A 16,442-nucleotide genomic window follows, 5' to 3' on the forward strand; every position below is an offset into this window, starting at 1 on the left:
AAAAATAAAAAAAATGTTTGTAACTTGCATTATAATTTAGTGATTTTCAAAGGCTTTTCCCAAATTATTTTACTAATTCCATTTCTTTTTACATTGCCCAGAAAGCCAAATTTAATTGGGATCCTGAGATTGTTGGAATGATTCACGGCTCGTTCTTTTGGGGTTACATAGTAACGCAAATCCCGGGAGGATATATCGCTTCAAGATTAGCTGCTAACAGGTACGAGCGACTCAGACAGCTATTATAAATAATTCATTCAGACTTGGCTATGTTTCTTTATTTCTACCATTTACATTGATGCCTTTTGATATATTTCTATTGTTCAGTAAATAAAAGGAAGTACAAAATATTTTTTATTTCAAATTTTGTATGTTTTATATATTTTAGATTGTTATGATTTTTTTTTTTCATCTGTCTAGTTTAAAAAAAAATATTTTCCTTTCCAATAAAATTGCTTCCCCTGGTACAATGAGCACAAATTAGAAAATGCCACAGATGGTGCAGAGTCGACCTCGGGTTTCTATGACGTTTGGCAATATGTCAAGTACCAGGGGTGTGATTCCACCTGTTAATTAGATCTACTGAGGATTGACGATGCATCCTGCCCCTGATCCCTTTGTAATAACACCGGCTTCCTATTCACTGGAATCAAGAAAAAGGAAGGGATTTGTAAGGGCTGACACTTTGTACAACAGGAACTGTCAATCAGATCTGGCAGATAATATAGAAAAGATCTCTACAAACAAGGGTATCAAGGCAAAGCAATATATCATTCCTGCTATTTAATTACTGCACAGAGCTCCATGAATATTGCTGAGGGGGTTAACTAATATCTGGTTGTAGTCTGATTTGCATACCATAAATAATTCATAAATGTGATATAAAAAAAAGAAGCAAGGGAGAGAACATTGCTTAATGAGTTTTGCTGACGGGTTAGTGAATCACCATGACGGAACCAGCCGATGTCCTGGTGATATTTGGCCTTAATTGGTGACTCACTGTGACCTCTTCTCGGAAGTTTTCAATTAAATAGCATTGTGGTTCTGTTCGTCGATGACAAACTCGTCCAGTACCAAAGAATTTTATTTTCACAATAACAATAGAACAATACAATGTTATGAATTTTTTGTACCTGTAAGGGTACAGAGACATGATTTTGATGAATATATCCCCGAGTGGGATCATCGCTGAATTAACATACAACTCATCAATCCCCGAAAAAAGTGATGATATATATTATAAATAATATGTATTTTTTGGTTTCTTTTGCTTTCCTTTTATGCTGTTTTTAGATATTTTATGGATTACAAAGGTGACGCCCCAGCTGTTGCCCATTTTTATGGTGCTTTGACCACACGTTTGGCCACAATTTCCAATATTAATAATTTCCTGTGTAATAGATACTTTATTAATGCTTTTAGTTTATGTTCTTTTGTTTTTCGTGCTCCTCAACCTACACAATAATAATCATAATGAATGCTCCTTCATCTCCATAGACAATTATTTAATAAAATGCGACCAGAATTATAGATCATGTGCGAGAATGAACCATCAACCCCAATCTTACGCAGATGCTCGCTAGGCTTGGCTATGCACCAGACGCATTTTATTCCAGACATGTTTGGTCTGTGGGCTGCAGATTGCCACCTCGGAATGCTGCGTCGCTTGTTTGCGCTGAATGCACTAATGAGACGATATTTGAATGGAGCTGATAAAATATTTTAGCTGTTGGCAGATGGTTACCAGATCTCAAGCAAATGTAACAGAATTAGCTAATGTCCTTTAAACGACCTTCAGTTTTTTGAGGTGTGCCATGGGGTACTTTAAGCCAGGGGGGTATTTGATGGTAGTATACACTGGGTAAGGTCAGCTCCATGGGCCTGATTCTTTATAGCTCTAAAAAGACTCAAGAAGATAGACTATCATGGAAGAACCAGCAAAACTAGCTTTGGAATTCTTAAAATCTGGAATGGAATTCTTAAAATCTGATGCTATTAGTTGTTATCCTGGACTAGATCCATTCCAGGTTGGCTGGATAACCCAGGGTTTCCCATGATTTTCTATATTCTCCAGTCATGGAGAAGCTTTATAAATCAAACCCCATGGGTTATGCAAGAGGCTATTTACATCATTACATTATCTTTAAACATGTATTTGTTTCACCTTGAAGTAAACTGGTCAAGTTGGAATAATGGGTGCTGCCATATTTTAAACAGGAACTTGCCTTTCCAAATACATTGACAATGGCATCCCCAATATTTGTAGCCTAAGACCAGTTTAACGAAATATTTTCCCAAAAAATGGAGCCCATTGGGATTATTCACCTACTTGCTTTTATTTGGTGAGATCTTACCCTATGTAGGTTCTCCATTTTTTGACCAAAACACCTTACGGCTTGGGGTGGTTCTGCCAGTCCAGCGATGTTCTGAGAATAGTAGATGATAGTAAGGAGTGATGAGACTCCATAGAGCTTCAAGAGACAACATTTGGAGGGAGGGTATAGCAAAATTGTTTGTCAGAACCTTTTGGTCCACACTGGTCAGCCAATGGCTGGTTGGTTTTCAAGGAATACTAAACCTCCTGCTTGGCTGCTATGCTTGGCAAGGACATCAATGACATGTATGTGGAAAAATGTTGCGTATAGTTAAGTACTTCCATGAATTACCCCCTAGCAAAGTTACTAACAACCAAATACTGGGTGAAGTCTTTCCCAATACTGGTCATCTCAATAGCAGTGACCATTCATCTCTATCTGTGTGCCCCTAAATCTGATTTTGGGTTATCTCAGATATGAAGTCTGAGTTATCCTGGATATAAAATTAAGTTTTTTATGCACTTGTCTGGCTCTACCCATGTGATACTACCCAACTAATATCAACGAATGTATTGGATGAATGTGCAACATTGGCGTTAGAGGTCTCTATTGTGCATCCAATCATTGGATTTGCCAATATTTGGTAGATAAATCATTTACTATTGAACCCATATTTATTTATGCTGAGACTTAGGAAATGAGGAAGCTTGGTTAGGAAGTGAATGGTTATGGTGCAGCACTGAGAGCTGAATCCAATGATATGCTAATTATATTATTGCAGGGGTTCAGGTTGGAGGTAGGTGCTGGTTCACTGGCTACATTCACACATTTGCATTCTCCTTGCCGTTGCAGGTTAGGTGAACCTTCTCTGTGTTTAGGTTACAAGATTAGAAGGGTTCAGAACATGCAGCTGAAATCCACGCACGAGAACTGTATTGTTTGCCAAATTTAAATCAGAACCACCAACATTTGAACTTCATATCCGAGATAACGCAAAATCAGATTTAGGAGCACGCAGGTAGACCCCACCACCCAGTAAATTAAATATCTGTAGCAAAGCTGAACCAAAAATGAGCTGGACCCGGATTCCTGGCTAATATTGAATTTTGTTGCCATATGGAACAAGTGACTCCTTTACCCTTGAGCACTGGTTGACCCAGAGCTGTCTCTTGGGGTGTTTGGGGGTGCTTGGGCCATGCAAGGTCCACATATAAACTGATAAATTCTGATGATAGCTCAATGCCTCCTCTTCTCCCTGATGTTGCTCCATCTTTGGTCAGCCTCGTTGTAATGAAGCCATCAGATGACATCCCATGTCACTCCTTTCCCTATATAACCTTTATTTTCCTTTCAGAAGATTGATGCAGCTGACAATTTCCATTTTACAACCCGGCCCTTGCCAATATTACAACCACTGTGACATGGAATTAAGCAGCAGTAATAAATTAAATTACACGGAGCACAGATGCACCATGCACACACCTGCTACCATGTATAAGCCCCCATGCAGCAGAATATTCATTGGCGATGTGCCGGGGGACGGATCAGCTGATCTTGGTCAAGGGGAGGGTGGGGGAGAAGTCTTCCAGCTACAGAAAATCTTACAGAAAGTCGTCCTCTCTGTAAGGTATTTAGACCTAGGGAGGGAGGGTGGGGTAATAAAATGACTAAATTTCTGGAAGTCATAAAATAATCCATCGACATCTGATAGATATATGAGTCTCATAAAGATCCAGGAACACTGAAAATGAATACTTGACATTCATTTTTGGATTTCTCCATCATCTGCTGATCTGGGAACACCTGTTTGTGGTGCAGGAGAGGGGTTCTGATACACACCCACTGCAGGCTCCTCCCTTTCCCGCCCACGCGGAATGCTGGTGTTAAAAAGTTTCAAGGGTCACAATCCAAATCCACCTTAAAATTTGATTTAGGGATGCTGAACATAAACAGGACATTGGAGATACATGAAATTCAGGAAGCAAAGTCCCAGTGACCCTGCAAGGTGTTAGCTGAATTCTGCTTGTAGTGCATCACATTGACCTCATGACATAGCCAGTGGGGGACATCACTCTTCGGAATCCATTACTGCCTGTGGCTTTTTGTGCTGCTTCAACACCCCCTACTTCTTAGTCAGGTCAGAGGTAGCTGGGGTATACCAAAGGATAAGGGTCAGGAAAGCTGGGAGCTGGAAACAGAGCCGGGGGAACTCCTTGTTCAGACAACATCCTGTTGCCGGTCAGTTCCTTATATAAGTCATATGACAAGGTAAAACCATGACTAGCAGGTGACAGACCCCACCACCAGAGGGAGTGCTGGGCAGGTCAGGTGGTATTCACACTTCCACCAGTAGATGGAGCATGTGTGTAATATCCGGGTTCTCTGGGGTAAAGGGGCAACTCTCAGGTAGTCACATGGTACAGACCAGGAAGCAAACAGCACTGCTGGCTGGAGAGGAGTGCAAAGTGCGTGACACAGAAGATGGCACAGTCCTGCGGGTATTTGTGACAGGGGGTTGCTGCAGACACTACACAATGGGCCTGATTTATTAAAGCTCACATGGCTGATGAAGATACACTCTCATGGGGGAACCAATAAACCTGAAATAGATTTCTATAAAAAAAAAATGCAATTGTTTGGGAAATGTTGGCAATCCTGGACCAGATCCATTCCATGTTTGCTGGATTGCTCAGGTTTTATCTTGGAAAGTGAGATCCCTGCCCTTGAGTTCTGCACAACTGCAGAGGCCATAGCATAGGGCTCACTATATCCTAATTTGGGTGAACCTGAAAAGTTGGATGGGAACCCACTAAGAGTTAGGTGGGAGTCCTTCAAATGCCAGACCGGTCCCCAAGAAGTAGCCAGGGGCCCACCAGAGATTGCTGGCCCTTTAATAGTCTCATTGGAGTCCCTATTGTCCCTTGTAATAGTCCTTTGCGGGCCGATCTAGCCCCAACGTACATTATCCCTATTCTTTGCTTTGTGTTAGTGAATCCCAAGTGCTTTTCACTCCTTTCCAGGTTAATGAAGTTTGTTGTGAGTCCTCGCCATGAATGTAATACAAAGCAGCATTAAATAGTCCTAACAGAGGGCTGATGAAGAGGCCGATCAATAGGCATTCTGGGTGGAAAGGTTTCCTTGAAAAGCTGAACTGACCAGGAACACACAGAGCTTTTATTTCAGGGTCTTTAAAAAGCACTAAAAGCCCCCCTTCCCCTCCCCCCTCCCACCCCATCGTGCCACACGCCAAGCCTAATCCCTACTCAATGGATGCGACATACCATATGCTGCCCGCTGCTGCCATTGTCTCCCCCAGTAATATAGACATTTCCCCATTTCATGAACCGCCGGGGAATTCGCTCAATATAACCGAGCCTCAGATGTCAGCCGGCCAGGAATGAAGCACAATTTTTTTTCCCTTTAATCTTTTTTTTTTTTAATCAGATCGGAAGGTTAAAAGAGCTTTTTTAGCATTTTAATGCGGCACGAAAAAACATTCATTGATCAAAAAAAAAAAAAATGTTCATTCTGCGCTGACTTTCAGCCTGATATCGTCTTCATTTAAATTGCTGCAATTATTTTATGAACGCAGCTCAGCGCTCAGAGCACAAAAAACAAAGTTTGTCCAAGCTAATCCGGTCCCTGCGCAACCTCTGCATGAAATGATTTCAGATAAGGGAAATAATAATTTTTTATCACATTGTATGGACACGAGCATGCGATTTCCTCATTACATAAGCAGGGGTGGCTTACTGCTTGGATGATGTGCAATGGGGTTTAGAGTTGTTCCCCAAATAAAACCGACATTAGATTTGGAGCAAATGTCTTCACGTTGGGCCTCTCCAGCCAATTCCAAATTCTAATTCTATTTTTGGCATTTTGGAATGAAAGGTTTCTATAACGGTTGTTTCTGCGTTATATCTGTATATATATTGCCCCATTACCTTTATGGAGGTCATACCCAATTTATGGGTGCACAATCTATGGAAAGGAATAATGTGATTAGCACTTTGCTGCGGAGGGTCCCAGTTTTTTTTTTATCAAATCTAATAAAAATATCTTTAGCTTGGCAGCCCCCATTTAGTATTTGGGTAGAAATGTTACAATAAATGTCTCAAGGTGTTTTGTGGCTCCATCGTCTGCTTAGGCTGCCAGGGGCTTCTCCAACCATCCTGCATACATTTGTGATGTGGGTAAAGACCTGTGGGCCCCGATGTGGAATTTGGACCTCAGCCCCCCTTTCATGGCAACTCTGCATTACTGTAATGGTCTTCTAGTTACAGATCAATGGGCCCTTTTATGGCAAGGCCCCTGCTGTTTAGGACATACAGAGTTCCCCTTTATATTAGGTGAAGTCCCTACAACAGAGTTCCCCCCTATTAGGAGCCCTTTACACCCCCTTATTCCCGTTAGAGTGGCCTTCCAATCAGAGTTCTTCCTTCATATCTGGGGCCCTTACTGTAATATTAGGGAGTTCTCCCTTTTTATCAGAAATTCCTACCCAATATCAGAATCTTTTAGTACAGACGAAAGCAGACAAGGAAAGTTTTTATTGGCACAGAGAAATATGAACGTTTACTTTTAGTGTAATAATGAAAACATCGAAAAACATAATTAAATCATTCACGTAAGCAAGGCCAATATCTAGCTCTAGACAATTTGTACCACTTGTAGTTCTTGGGGCCCAATGTTTGCCCATAAAGTCCAGCATTATCATAATTAAGACGGTAATTTGTAACCGGTTTAACCAACGTGTTTCGCCCAAAATAAGCTTCCTCAGGGTAATTTGCATACGTGTGACCGGTTTACTCGATCCCTTTCCCCTTAAGTGGCCTTCCTAAGCATAATTTGCATATGTGTGACTAGTTTACCGGATGTGTTTCACCCAAAATTGGCTTCCTGGGGGTAATTCGCATATTTGTGGTCTGTTTACCCGACGCGTTTCACCCAAAGTAGGCTTCCTCAGGGTAGTTTGCATACATGTGACTGGTTGACCGGATGCGTTTCACCCAAAATAGGCTTTCTTGGGGTAATATGCATATGTTCGACTTGTATAACTCGAGGCCTTTCCCCTAAAATAGACTTCCTTTGGGTAATTTGCATACGTGTGACCGGTTTAACTGACGCGTTTCGGCCAAAATAGGCTTCCTCAGGGTAATTAGCATACATAAATACGTAAAAGTAAATCAGTTAAAAAACAATATTTATATTTAGTGTACAATAACAATAATAAACATTCCATGTAAAGTGATAAAAGCAGAAGGCCCAAACAAAAGGCCTCAGGCATCACACATTATATAAAATAAAATACTATCAAACATTTTATTACACATTTTTGCAGATACAACCACTTCTTCAGGGGGATTTTTGGGAGTAGGATAACAAATGCAAGTACAAATATCCAGAAACAGAATTGATGACCAAATCCAGCTTTGCCCAAAGATGTCCTACAGCATATTGTCATAGGGGGGCGCTATGTTACTGTCAACAGGAAAGAGGGTACTTCCAGAGTCATGTGACCAGCTCCTAGAACATTGATATATCCACTTATTCAAAGCCATAGTATATATGTTCACGGGCCCTCAGCTAAATAGTCTGCAAACTAAGCCACACATGTGTAGCCACGCTGGATGTGATTGGTGTGTTAACAAAGAGGACCTGTCTGTCCTCCAAATGTATAGCAATGCATGATGCAGTGAAGGAGTCCTATCTTCCATGGCGGGATCGCCTTTCTCTAACGGTGCCACTGCTAGCAGTGCACCCCAATATGTTTTATGTGATGGATGATGTGAATGTCAGGATTCACTTAGACTTCTACTGCAGTTATTGTATTGCATCATTAACCTAACCAGTAAACTGCTGCGTGTTTGGTTGCTCTTCAGTTGCAACAGATTTGATCCCATGCACAGATGGCTGGCTCAGATAGAAAAGCTGAGCTGAGGTTATTGAGGTAAATGACATATTGCTATATTTATCCCGTCCCTGTACTCGTGTATTTACCTGCACTGACATCACCTGTAGTCACTCAGCCAGGCCGTCCCCGGGGCCCGCAGATCACAGGTGTTAGATGAATGATCTAATTACTGGCAATATGTGAAACCCAACTAATCTATGGTATAGAATCTGAGCCGGTCCTGGATGTATGGACTCTGCACAGTACTACTTCTCTTGTCCTGTACCCCGGGTGTAATTCTCGGTATCTGTTCCTATTCTGTATATATGGACTCTGCACAGTACCACTTCCTTTGTCCTGTACCCTGGCTGTAATTCTCAGTATCTGCTCTTATTCTGTATGTATGAACAGATGAAGAGGGAAGGGTGGGGCTGGAGACTATTACTGATTGGCTGAGCAGTTATATGTAGACCCCTGCACAGCGCTGTGATTGGATAACAGACATTGTACAATATCATTCTAACTTAATATTTATTTCTGTGGCTTCAGTTGAACCCTCTTCCTGTCTCTAATTGTAAGCTCTGTGGCTCAGAGAATGTTTAGTACAACATAAAACAGAAATAGACCTCATGAAATGAAATGAAGAAATAAACCGGGTCTAAACTTTGCAAATATTAAAACCCATTTTCATACACCTCTAGTCAGGTGACACAGGGGTATTTATGGATATTTACCCACCACTGACACAGATAGCGATCATTTACCACCCCCATCTCCTCCGCAGACCCCAACTATTACCAATGTCCGTCGTTATTATAAAATGTGAGATGTATTTCCTGTGTATTCCCTCCATGAGCTTTCTGTATGACGTTTTGTTCTCGCAGGGTCTTTGGTGCCGCCATATTTCTGACCTCCACTTTGAACATGTTAATCCCATCAGCAGCCAGAGTGCATTATGGGTGTGTGATCTTTGTGAGAATCCTACAAGGGCTTGTAGAGGTACGGAGTTTATTTTATTTATTTATCCAATAATAATTCTGCTTACATGTGAACATTATTTCTAGAAAAATTAGCTGCTGAAGATCCGAGTCCTGATCCAAATCCGTCATATAGGGGAAATTCTTCCATAGCTGCTCATGGAACCTCGGGGGCGGGGAATATCTAGTAGTAGATTCCCACATGTCTGTGGCTGGTTTCCAATCAGGGCTCAGATCTTACACGGCCATCAGCTCTCCAATTGTTGATGAGCTGAGGGAATTGGAAATCTGTGATCATGAGAAAAAGAAAGTACACCCTCTCTAGTTCTAGGAGTTTGTGTATCAAGATGTATTAAAAGAGAGAAAGAGAGACAGAAAACAAACAGCTGCATCCCAGACTCTCCACACCTCAGTCAGCATGGCGCGTGTTAAAATTTATGACAGAACAATTAGGATAAGATTGAACGAATGTGTTTTGTTAGGAAAGGTTGCCAAGAGAAAGCTGCTTCTCTCTAAAAAGGACATGGCGGCACGGATGAGGTTTGTAAAGTTGCATCTGAACAAAGCACAGGATTTCTGGAACAATGAGAAGTGGAGATGTTTGGCCACAGCGCCACATCTGGTGAAAATCAAAAGGAGCATACCAACACAAACATCTCATACCAACTGTGAAGCACAGTGATGAATGGGAGATGATTTGAGTTTTACAGTCACAGGAAATGGGCATGTTGCTGTCATTGAGTCAACCATGAACTTCTCTGTATACCAAGGCATTCTAGAATCAAATGTAAGGCCAACTGTGTAATAGCTAAAGTTTGGCCAAAACTAGGTCATGAAAGAGGGCAATGATCCCACCCACCAGCAAATCAAAGAATACCTGAAAAAGAAGAGAATCAAGGGTGCTGCAGTGGCCAATTCAAAGTCCAAACCTCAACGTGATGGAAATGCTGTGGTGGAACCCAATTAGAGCGATGTGTAATCAAATGGTGGAAAACTCAATCTGGAGCAATGTTGTAAAGAAGAGTCGCCCAAAGTTCCTCTGTATAGATTTGATAGAGGAATAAATACCTCCAGAATAGGAAGACTTCAAGTCATTTCTGATAAAGGAGCTTCTACAAGTTATCGATCCATGGGGTGTAATTAGTTTTTCAGGCATGGCTTCTCCATTTAGACAACATTTTTGGTAAATAATGACACGGTGTGAATGTTGTGTGCTGTTTTACACCCGTTTTTTGATTTAAATCCTTTCAGGACCAGATGGGTTTTTATTATGCCCTGATCTCAGAATATATATTTTTCTCATTAATATATATTAACCTTTTTCAAAAGTCATCGGGTCCAACATAGTCACAAGAGTAGTTTTACTGAATTGCTTCTCTCATTTCCCTCCATTGGTGTAACCAGAGTAGAATGCTACAGACAAGCTCCATATCTAGTGCGTCCCATTGATTGATTAGTCGGAGGCTTTACTACATACTTGTTCTTGACTCCCAAGAGGTAATAATAGGAGGATAATAAATCCTTCAAGTGAGAATAGTTCTGCTGGGTCCATTAGAGGACAGTCCTAGGTTTCTGCAGCCAACCCACTGGACGGATCCCAATGGAGGTAAAATGTTGGCATGAACGTTGAGGTCCAGCCAAAACTCTATTAGTGCCGGTCCAAAGAGGTGCACAAGATAGAACACAGATGACATGAGGAGTTAAGATATTGTCCGGAGATCTGTGATTCACTCTACAAACTTTTTGAAGAGGCTCTGAGTAATAGGCAAGCTTCCTGCTCAGACGCCCTCCCTCCATTTACCTATTGTCCCATTACTACATGGGGGAACCTTACTGACCAATTGGAAGATGTATAAGAAAAAGAAGGGCAGGAAGCCAAAGCTTTGTCAGAATGGCCCAAGATTCACTATCATAGGGGAATTTTGGAGGCTCTCTCTTGAGACATTCCCTTTATGTATAGTTCCCTTCAGTAAAAAAGTCTCCAATGCTGTGTAGAAAAGCCCGTAGAAAGCAATGTTCTGATATTGTGTATTCACATGTAATGCCCATTGGTGGATATGGGGTCAGGGAAAGATCTTCATCCTACAGATGTGCCATTAGGATTATATACTGTACATCACTATGTACTGATCCTCCAAATACCTCACCAACAGGTGGGGCCCCAGGTCTACTTGTGATATACTCATTCCAATCCGATAATGCCCCATAGACATCAATAGGACCTAGCTCTACTTACAAGGTGAAAATAAACCGGACCAAGTATTGTGCCACATGGAGGATCAGAGCTGAGGTACCAGGGGCAATGGTAAGTATATACCCTTGATGTCACTTTCCGGATAGGGGGCGCCATTTACATTTTTTTTAAAGGGGCATGGATATCTGTACTTTATATGCTCTGTTATCTTTGAACAGGATTTTGATTAAAATTACATTTTCATGGTCTCAGTTGGCGGCTCGTCATGTTCTAAATTACAATGAAATGTTCTATTGGGATTTCTTCATCATTTTAGGGTGTCACCTACCCAGCATGCCACGGAATATGGAGCAAGTGGGCTCCACCGTTAGAAAGGAGTCGGTTGGCCACCACCTCCTTCTGCGGTAAAGATTTACTCTTTTGCCCCCATTTGTTGCCCTACCAGTCCTGAAGCTTCACCACTGATGAGTTTCCATTCTCTTAGGGTCCTACGCCGGAGCTGTGATCGCCATGCCTTTAGCCGGGATCTTAGTGCAATACACTGGATGGTCTTCTGTATTCTACGTCTATGGTAAGATAAGGTTTCAATCATTATAGATAAACTCTTGTAATGAGTTGTCCTGCTGCTGGTTTCTCCATGTATAGAATAGTTCCTGATCCTGGTCAATTTATCAACTATGACCTCCCGATCACATATAAGCTAATACCGGTAGCATTCATTTGCAATAGGTAGATGGTGGAGTGCTTTTGTTTGGTACTGTAACTGTATGACACAATTATACAATCATAGTATTAAAACATGAAGAAATTCAAAATGTTAAACATAAAATAACAATATTTATATGGATTTTATACAAGTATTTATGAAATTTTATTATATGAAAATTAATACTAAGGATGTTAAATTTGGCATGGAGATCTTAAGGGTAATGACCTCTGAGTATGAAAAGATTTATTCAAAATCTAGTTTCACAGACTGTGAATCTTTTTGCTTTAGTAAGGGTTTCTGTCATTTCCTTCTATGTCTCTGGGACAGGAAATAAAGATAATTCTATTCTTTACAGAAAGAACTTGGTACTTTATGTGTTGGTTTGCAATGTGTTAAACCGAGCAGAACAAAATGTTATATTTGTATGATTCATCTCAGCTTGTGTCCTTCATCGCCTGCTTAGATAATAAAACAACTGATATCTATCGCTTAGTTACCCGTGTCATACACCGCATATTGGTGATGAGGAATGCAAAATATTTGCAGATGGATCACTCGATGTTCTGAAGATCCTACAAATCCATAACAAAGCTGAGACATGCGGGGAAAGGACTTTCATGTCTATGTTGCACCAGCTGGAGTGATTTGTGCCTGCACAATCAGAGTTCTCCCGGTTTGGTGGGAGGTTTGGGACTTTGGGACGTACTAGGTAGGGATCAGATTATGCCACAAATATTGCTGTACCTTGTTCCTTGACAAGACATCAAGGGCTCCATTGGAATAAATGAGCTCCTCTCTCCAGGCAGACAAATAATGGGTCCAACATTGCAGGCCAACAAGTTTCTCAAACAGGACATACTGGACTGTGGAACTTAATTAGACCATCACACCCGAGCCATTAGCTTCAAGCAATGGGCTCACATCAGTGTTTTGCTTCCACTTTTGTCCAAGGCTGCACCAGGGGCTCCCGTGGGCAATTCTCATTCTTGGGATCTTCAGGGGTGAGATTTCTGTTTGCCAGGTTTTAGGTGTATTATATTGGTGAAGATGGCCCAATGCGTATTCCCAATAAACTATTTCAGAAAATATTTACTAAAATTTAGAAATGGCCATTCTATAGAGTAGATGAGGACCAAGGCACGGGACTCCAGACATGGACCAATGAACCATTGCTTGGATTGGTAATAGTAAATGATTTCTCCAGCATAAAGCCAGTCTGATCACCACGTATGAGGGATAGGATCACTGCATTGAGAAAAATTTCTATTTACTAAAATCAGGAATATTCCTATTATTCAGGCTAGTCCACTGCAACCTTGACCGAAACATCTGGTCACACGACCTTGGTTGCAACTCCTTCCTTTTCTCCATTTAAAATAATTGCACTGCATATCATATATTACAATTACACAAGCCTTGAGCTAACTTGAACCTTCGATAATAAAAACACGTTTTAAAAGAATATTGAGTACTGCCTGGGTTTTTTGTTGTGCTCCCTGACAATGTATAATGACCAACTTAAACCAATATTCATTTTTATGTAATTCTTAATTTTGTAGGTTCTGTAGTCTTCCATGCTTAGATGTACTTCTGTGGCTCACCTTGGAGACTTTCTTCCTTCTATGGAAGCAAATAGTTTAAAACCGACCAATGCAGTTGCTGTAAATGTGCAAGAAATGCAAAAGACAAACTCAAAAAATAGATTTGTTTGCCTTTTCCCTAAGGAAAAATAAAAAAATAGTATAAAATCTTTTTTTGATAACTTTTATATCTCAGACCATTTGTTCCCAGCTTTCTGTTGTCCTGCATTCTATGCAAACTTTTCTCTTTGGTCCCACAAACTTCATAATAATTGCAAAATTTCACATCACATTCCAGGCCATGCAAGCAATAACAAAGGAGAATAATGACTCCAATCAGAACATCTTCCTGATAACACAGCCTTTGCTGCAAACGTTTCCTCTTTGGGTCAAAGCAGTCTAATTAAAGTTGTTCCTGGAATAAAAACGTCAACGCATCTTCCGGAAACCAATTAAAACACTTTCGCATTGAGACGGTTTGTACCGTGTTCCGTGAAATCTTGGAACATGCTTCGGAGGCTGGCAAATTGGCAGATCTTCCGCTGAACCCCCAGTTGTCTTTGCAAAGGGCAAGAATTATGCTTTTATGTCAGGGTATTACCCTTGTCCTGATGGAAAAGGGCAGGGTGTCTACCCCTCCCCAGGGGATCTGCATTAGGTGGCTGTAAAAATGAAAATTACCTTTTCTATGTAGCAAGCATGAGGGGGAGCTTGAGGTCTTCTAGGAGCAGATTATCCTCCCTGCACGTTTTTGACATTGTAAAAGAAACTCCCCATTCCTTTATATGCTGAGATGATGCCGCAAACAAACAAATGTCAGATAAACGCCTAATTATCTAAAGTTGGAAGACTCCGGGGGCATTTTAAGTTCAGTGCACCCTTAAAAAAACTCTCTTGCCCTTCCCATTGATCTCAAAACATTTCACTAAAAGTTGGCCTAGATCTCCCGACTTTTATTAAACTCCATCAATTGTCATCAAACAAAGGAACAAAATACAAAGAACTGAAATGTGATCATAAATACTGCACAACTCAACTCAATGAGAAATATAAACAAATAAACTTATTCACTGGGGTATAGGGTTTCTCTTATTGTATGGCAATGGTTTTACAGTCCATAGATAAAGATTTCCATTGGAGATTTTATTGACTTTAGGAGGTAGGTGAGGTCAAGTGGTTAGAGGCGCAACATCCAATTTTTACCAATTGATTTTGAATTGCCAATATTCCTCAAAAATTAATTTGTTTAAATAGTCGGGCAATGAGGGGCTCATGTTAAAAAAAGTATTAAGCCATTGATATATAAACCTATATTGTGAGTGAAAGATTCTGTAGTTCTCCTTCTGCTGAAAAATATTAGCTCTATGGACAAGCCAATAATGGAGACAAGAAACATTCATCTTGTGTTCCTGTGAATTTAAAAAAAGGATGAGGGGTTATTTATTAGAATGTTAACTCGTGGGGCTTCATATATAATCTGTATCCATTGGGTCAAACTGGGTCCAAAATGTTTAGGACAGGCAAATAGAAATGGCCATTCTATGGAGTAGATGGAGACCAAGGCACAAGACTCCAGACATGGGGCAATGGACCATTGCTTGGACTTTATGTATGGTAATAGTAGTAAATGTCTAAGATAAAATCAATCTGATCACCATGTGTGAGGGATAGGATCACAAAAGTAAGACTAGGAATTTTATTAAAATGATATATTCTACTATTAGCAGAGAAATAGTTCTTTACGGGGTACCCCTAACTAGGTCTTTTTGGGGTATGGTGGTATTATATTGGTGGCAGCTAGAAAACTCTTCCCATATGTCTACTAAATCAGGATCAATAGATTCCATATATCCCGTATAGACTTTCAGGTGAGTCCTTGGCCCACTGAATCCCATCATAATTTCTGTTCTTGATCAGGTGATAACTAAAGGAAGTCTATTGCATTAAGGCAGTGTTAGTTTTAGAAGGAGTGGGGTCATACATTGGACAATAAAATGTCAAATTGTGGGAACTGAAAAATTGTGCCAAAGGTCAACGGTCTCATTAAGCAAGCAAGGTTCTTTCCTGGACACTTCCATGCAAACGTTAGTACTCTTTGGAAAGCTTCCGTTGTCTGCAGGGTGGCTTTGCAAGCCCCAGATCCCAAAACTGTAACTCTAGTACCGGTCAATACTGTTTATTTCACTTTGTAAACAGCAATGAAGGGTTACTACCTATGTCATGGTTTAGAAGCCATCTGTCAGGGAAATTTCCTCTTACCTCTTCTCAGGACAGAATGTAATTGTGTACCAATCAGTCTATAGCCTTTACCATAAGCTGGTAATTACTCATTGCGGCAGCTCCAGTCTCTGTAGACCTTCCTTAATCAAGAAAGTTTAATTAGACTGCTGGACATTCAGCCAACGGCTGATCGACAGGTTTGTCTGCTTATGTTCTGGATTTAGATTTAACTGGTTTTTATCTTTTTAACTTTTAAACTATTCTTTTAAATTGTACTCAGCTTGCTGGCGCTTGTTCTGATTAGGTTTGGTGTTTGGCTTCGGGTCTGGGTCAAATTTGAACGCAACATCATCCATTCGGCTGAAAGTGAATAATGCTGAATATAACCAATGTTCCTGAGGCAATATCCGGTGTATTGTACATTGTGCCTGTTATCATTTACTGGCTAGATTGGCTGAGCCATATGCTATACCTGTCATTGGCACCTGTCCACTGGCTGGATTGGCTGAACCATACGCTATACCTGTCATTGTCACCTGTCCACTGGCTGGATT

The 16,442-nt window shown here is 40.7% G+C and overlaps 1 protein-coding gene across 1 annotated transcript in view; it reads left to right on the forward strand.

Annotated features, from left to right (window-relative positions):
- Positions 1–16,442, forward strand: part of SLC17A6 (solute carrier family 17 member 6) — a 31,588-nt gene that overhangs the window by 3,192 nt on the left and 11,954 nt on the right. The window contains exons 3-6 of the mRNA XM_072422321.1: positions 102–220; positions 9,093–9,207; positions 11,696–11,783; positions 11,864–11,950. Of these exons, the coding sequence (XP_072278422.1) occupies positions 102–220; positions 9,093–9,207; positions 11,696–11,783; positions 11,864–11,950 (409 nt within the window). The remainder of the gene's footprint in view (positions 1–101; positions 221–9,092; positions 9,208–11,695; positions 11,784–11,863; positions 11,951–16,442) is intronic.

The sequence above is a fragment of the Pyxicephalus adspersus genome, chromosome 9 (assembly GCF_032062135.1).
Source record: "Pyxicephalus adspersus chromosome 9, UCB_Pads_2.0, whole genome shotgun sequence".
Taxonomy (NCBI): Eukaryota; Metazoa; Chordata; class Amphibia; order Anura; family Pyxicephalidae; genus Pyxicephalus; species Pyxicephalus adspersus.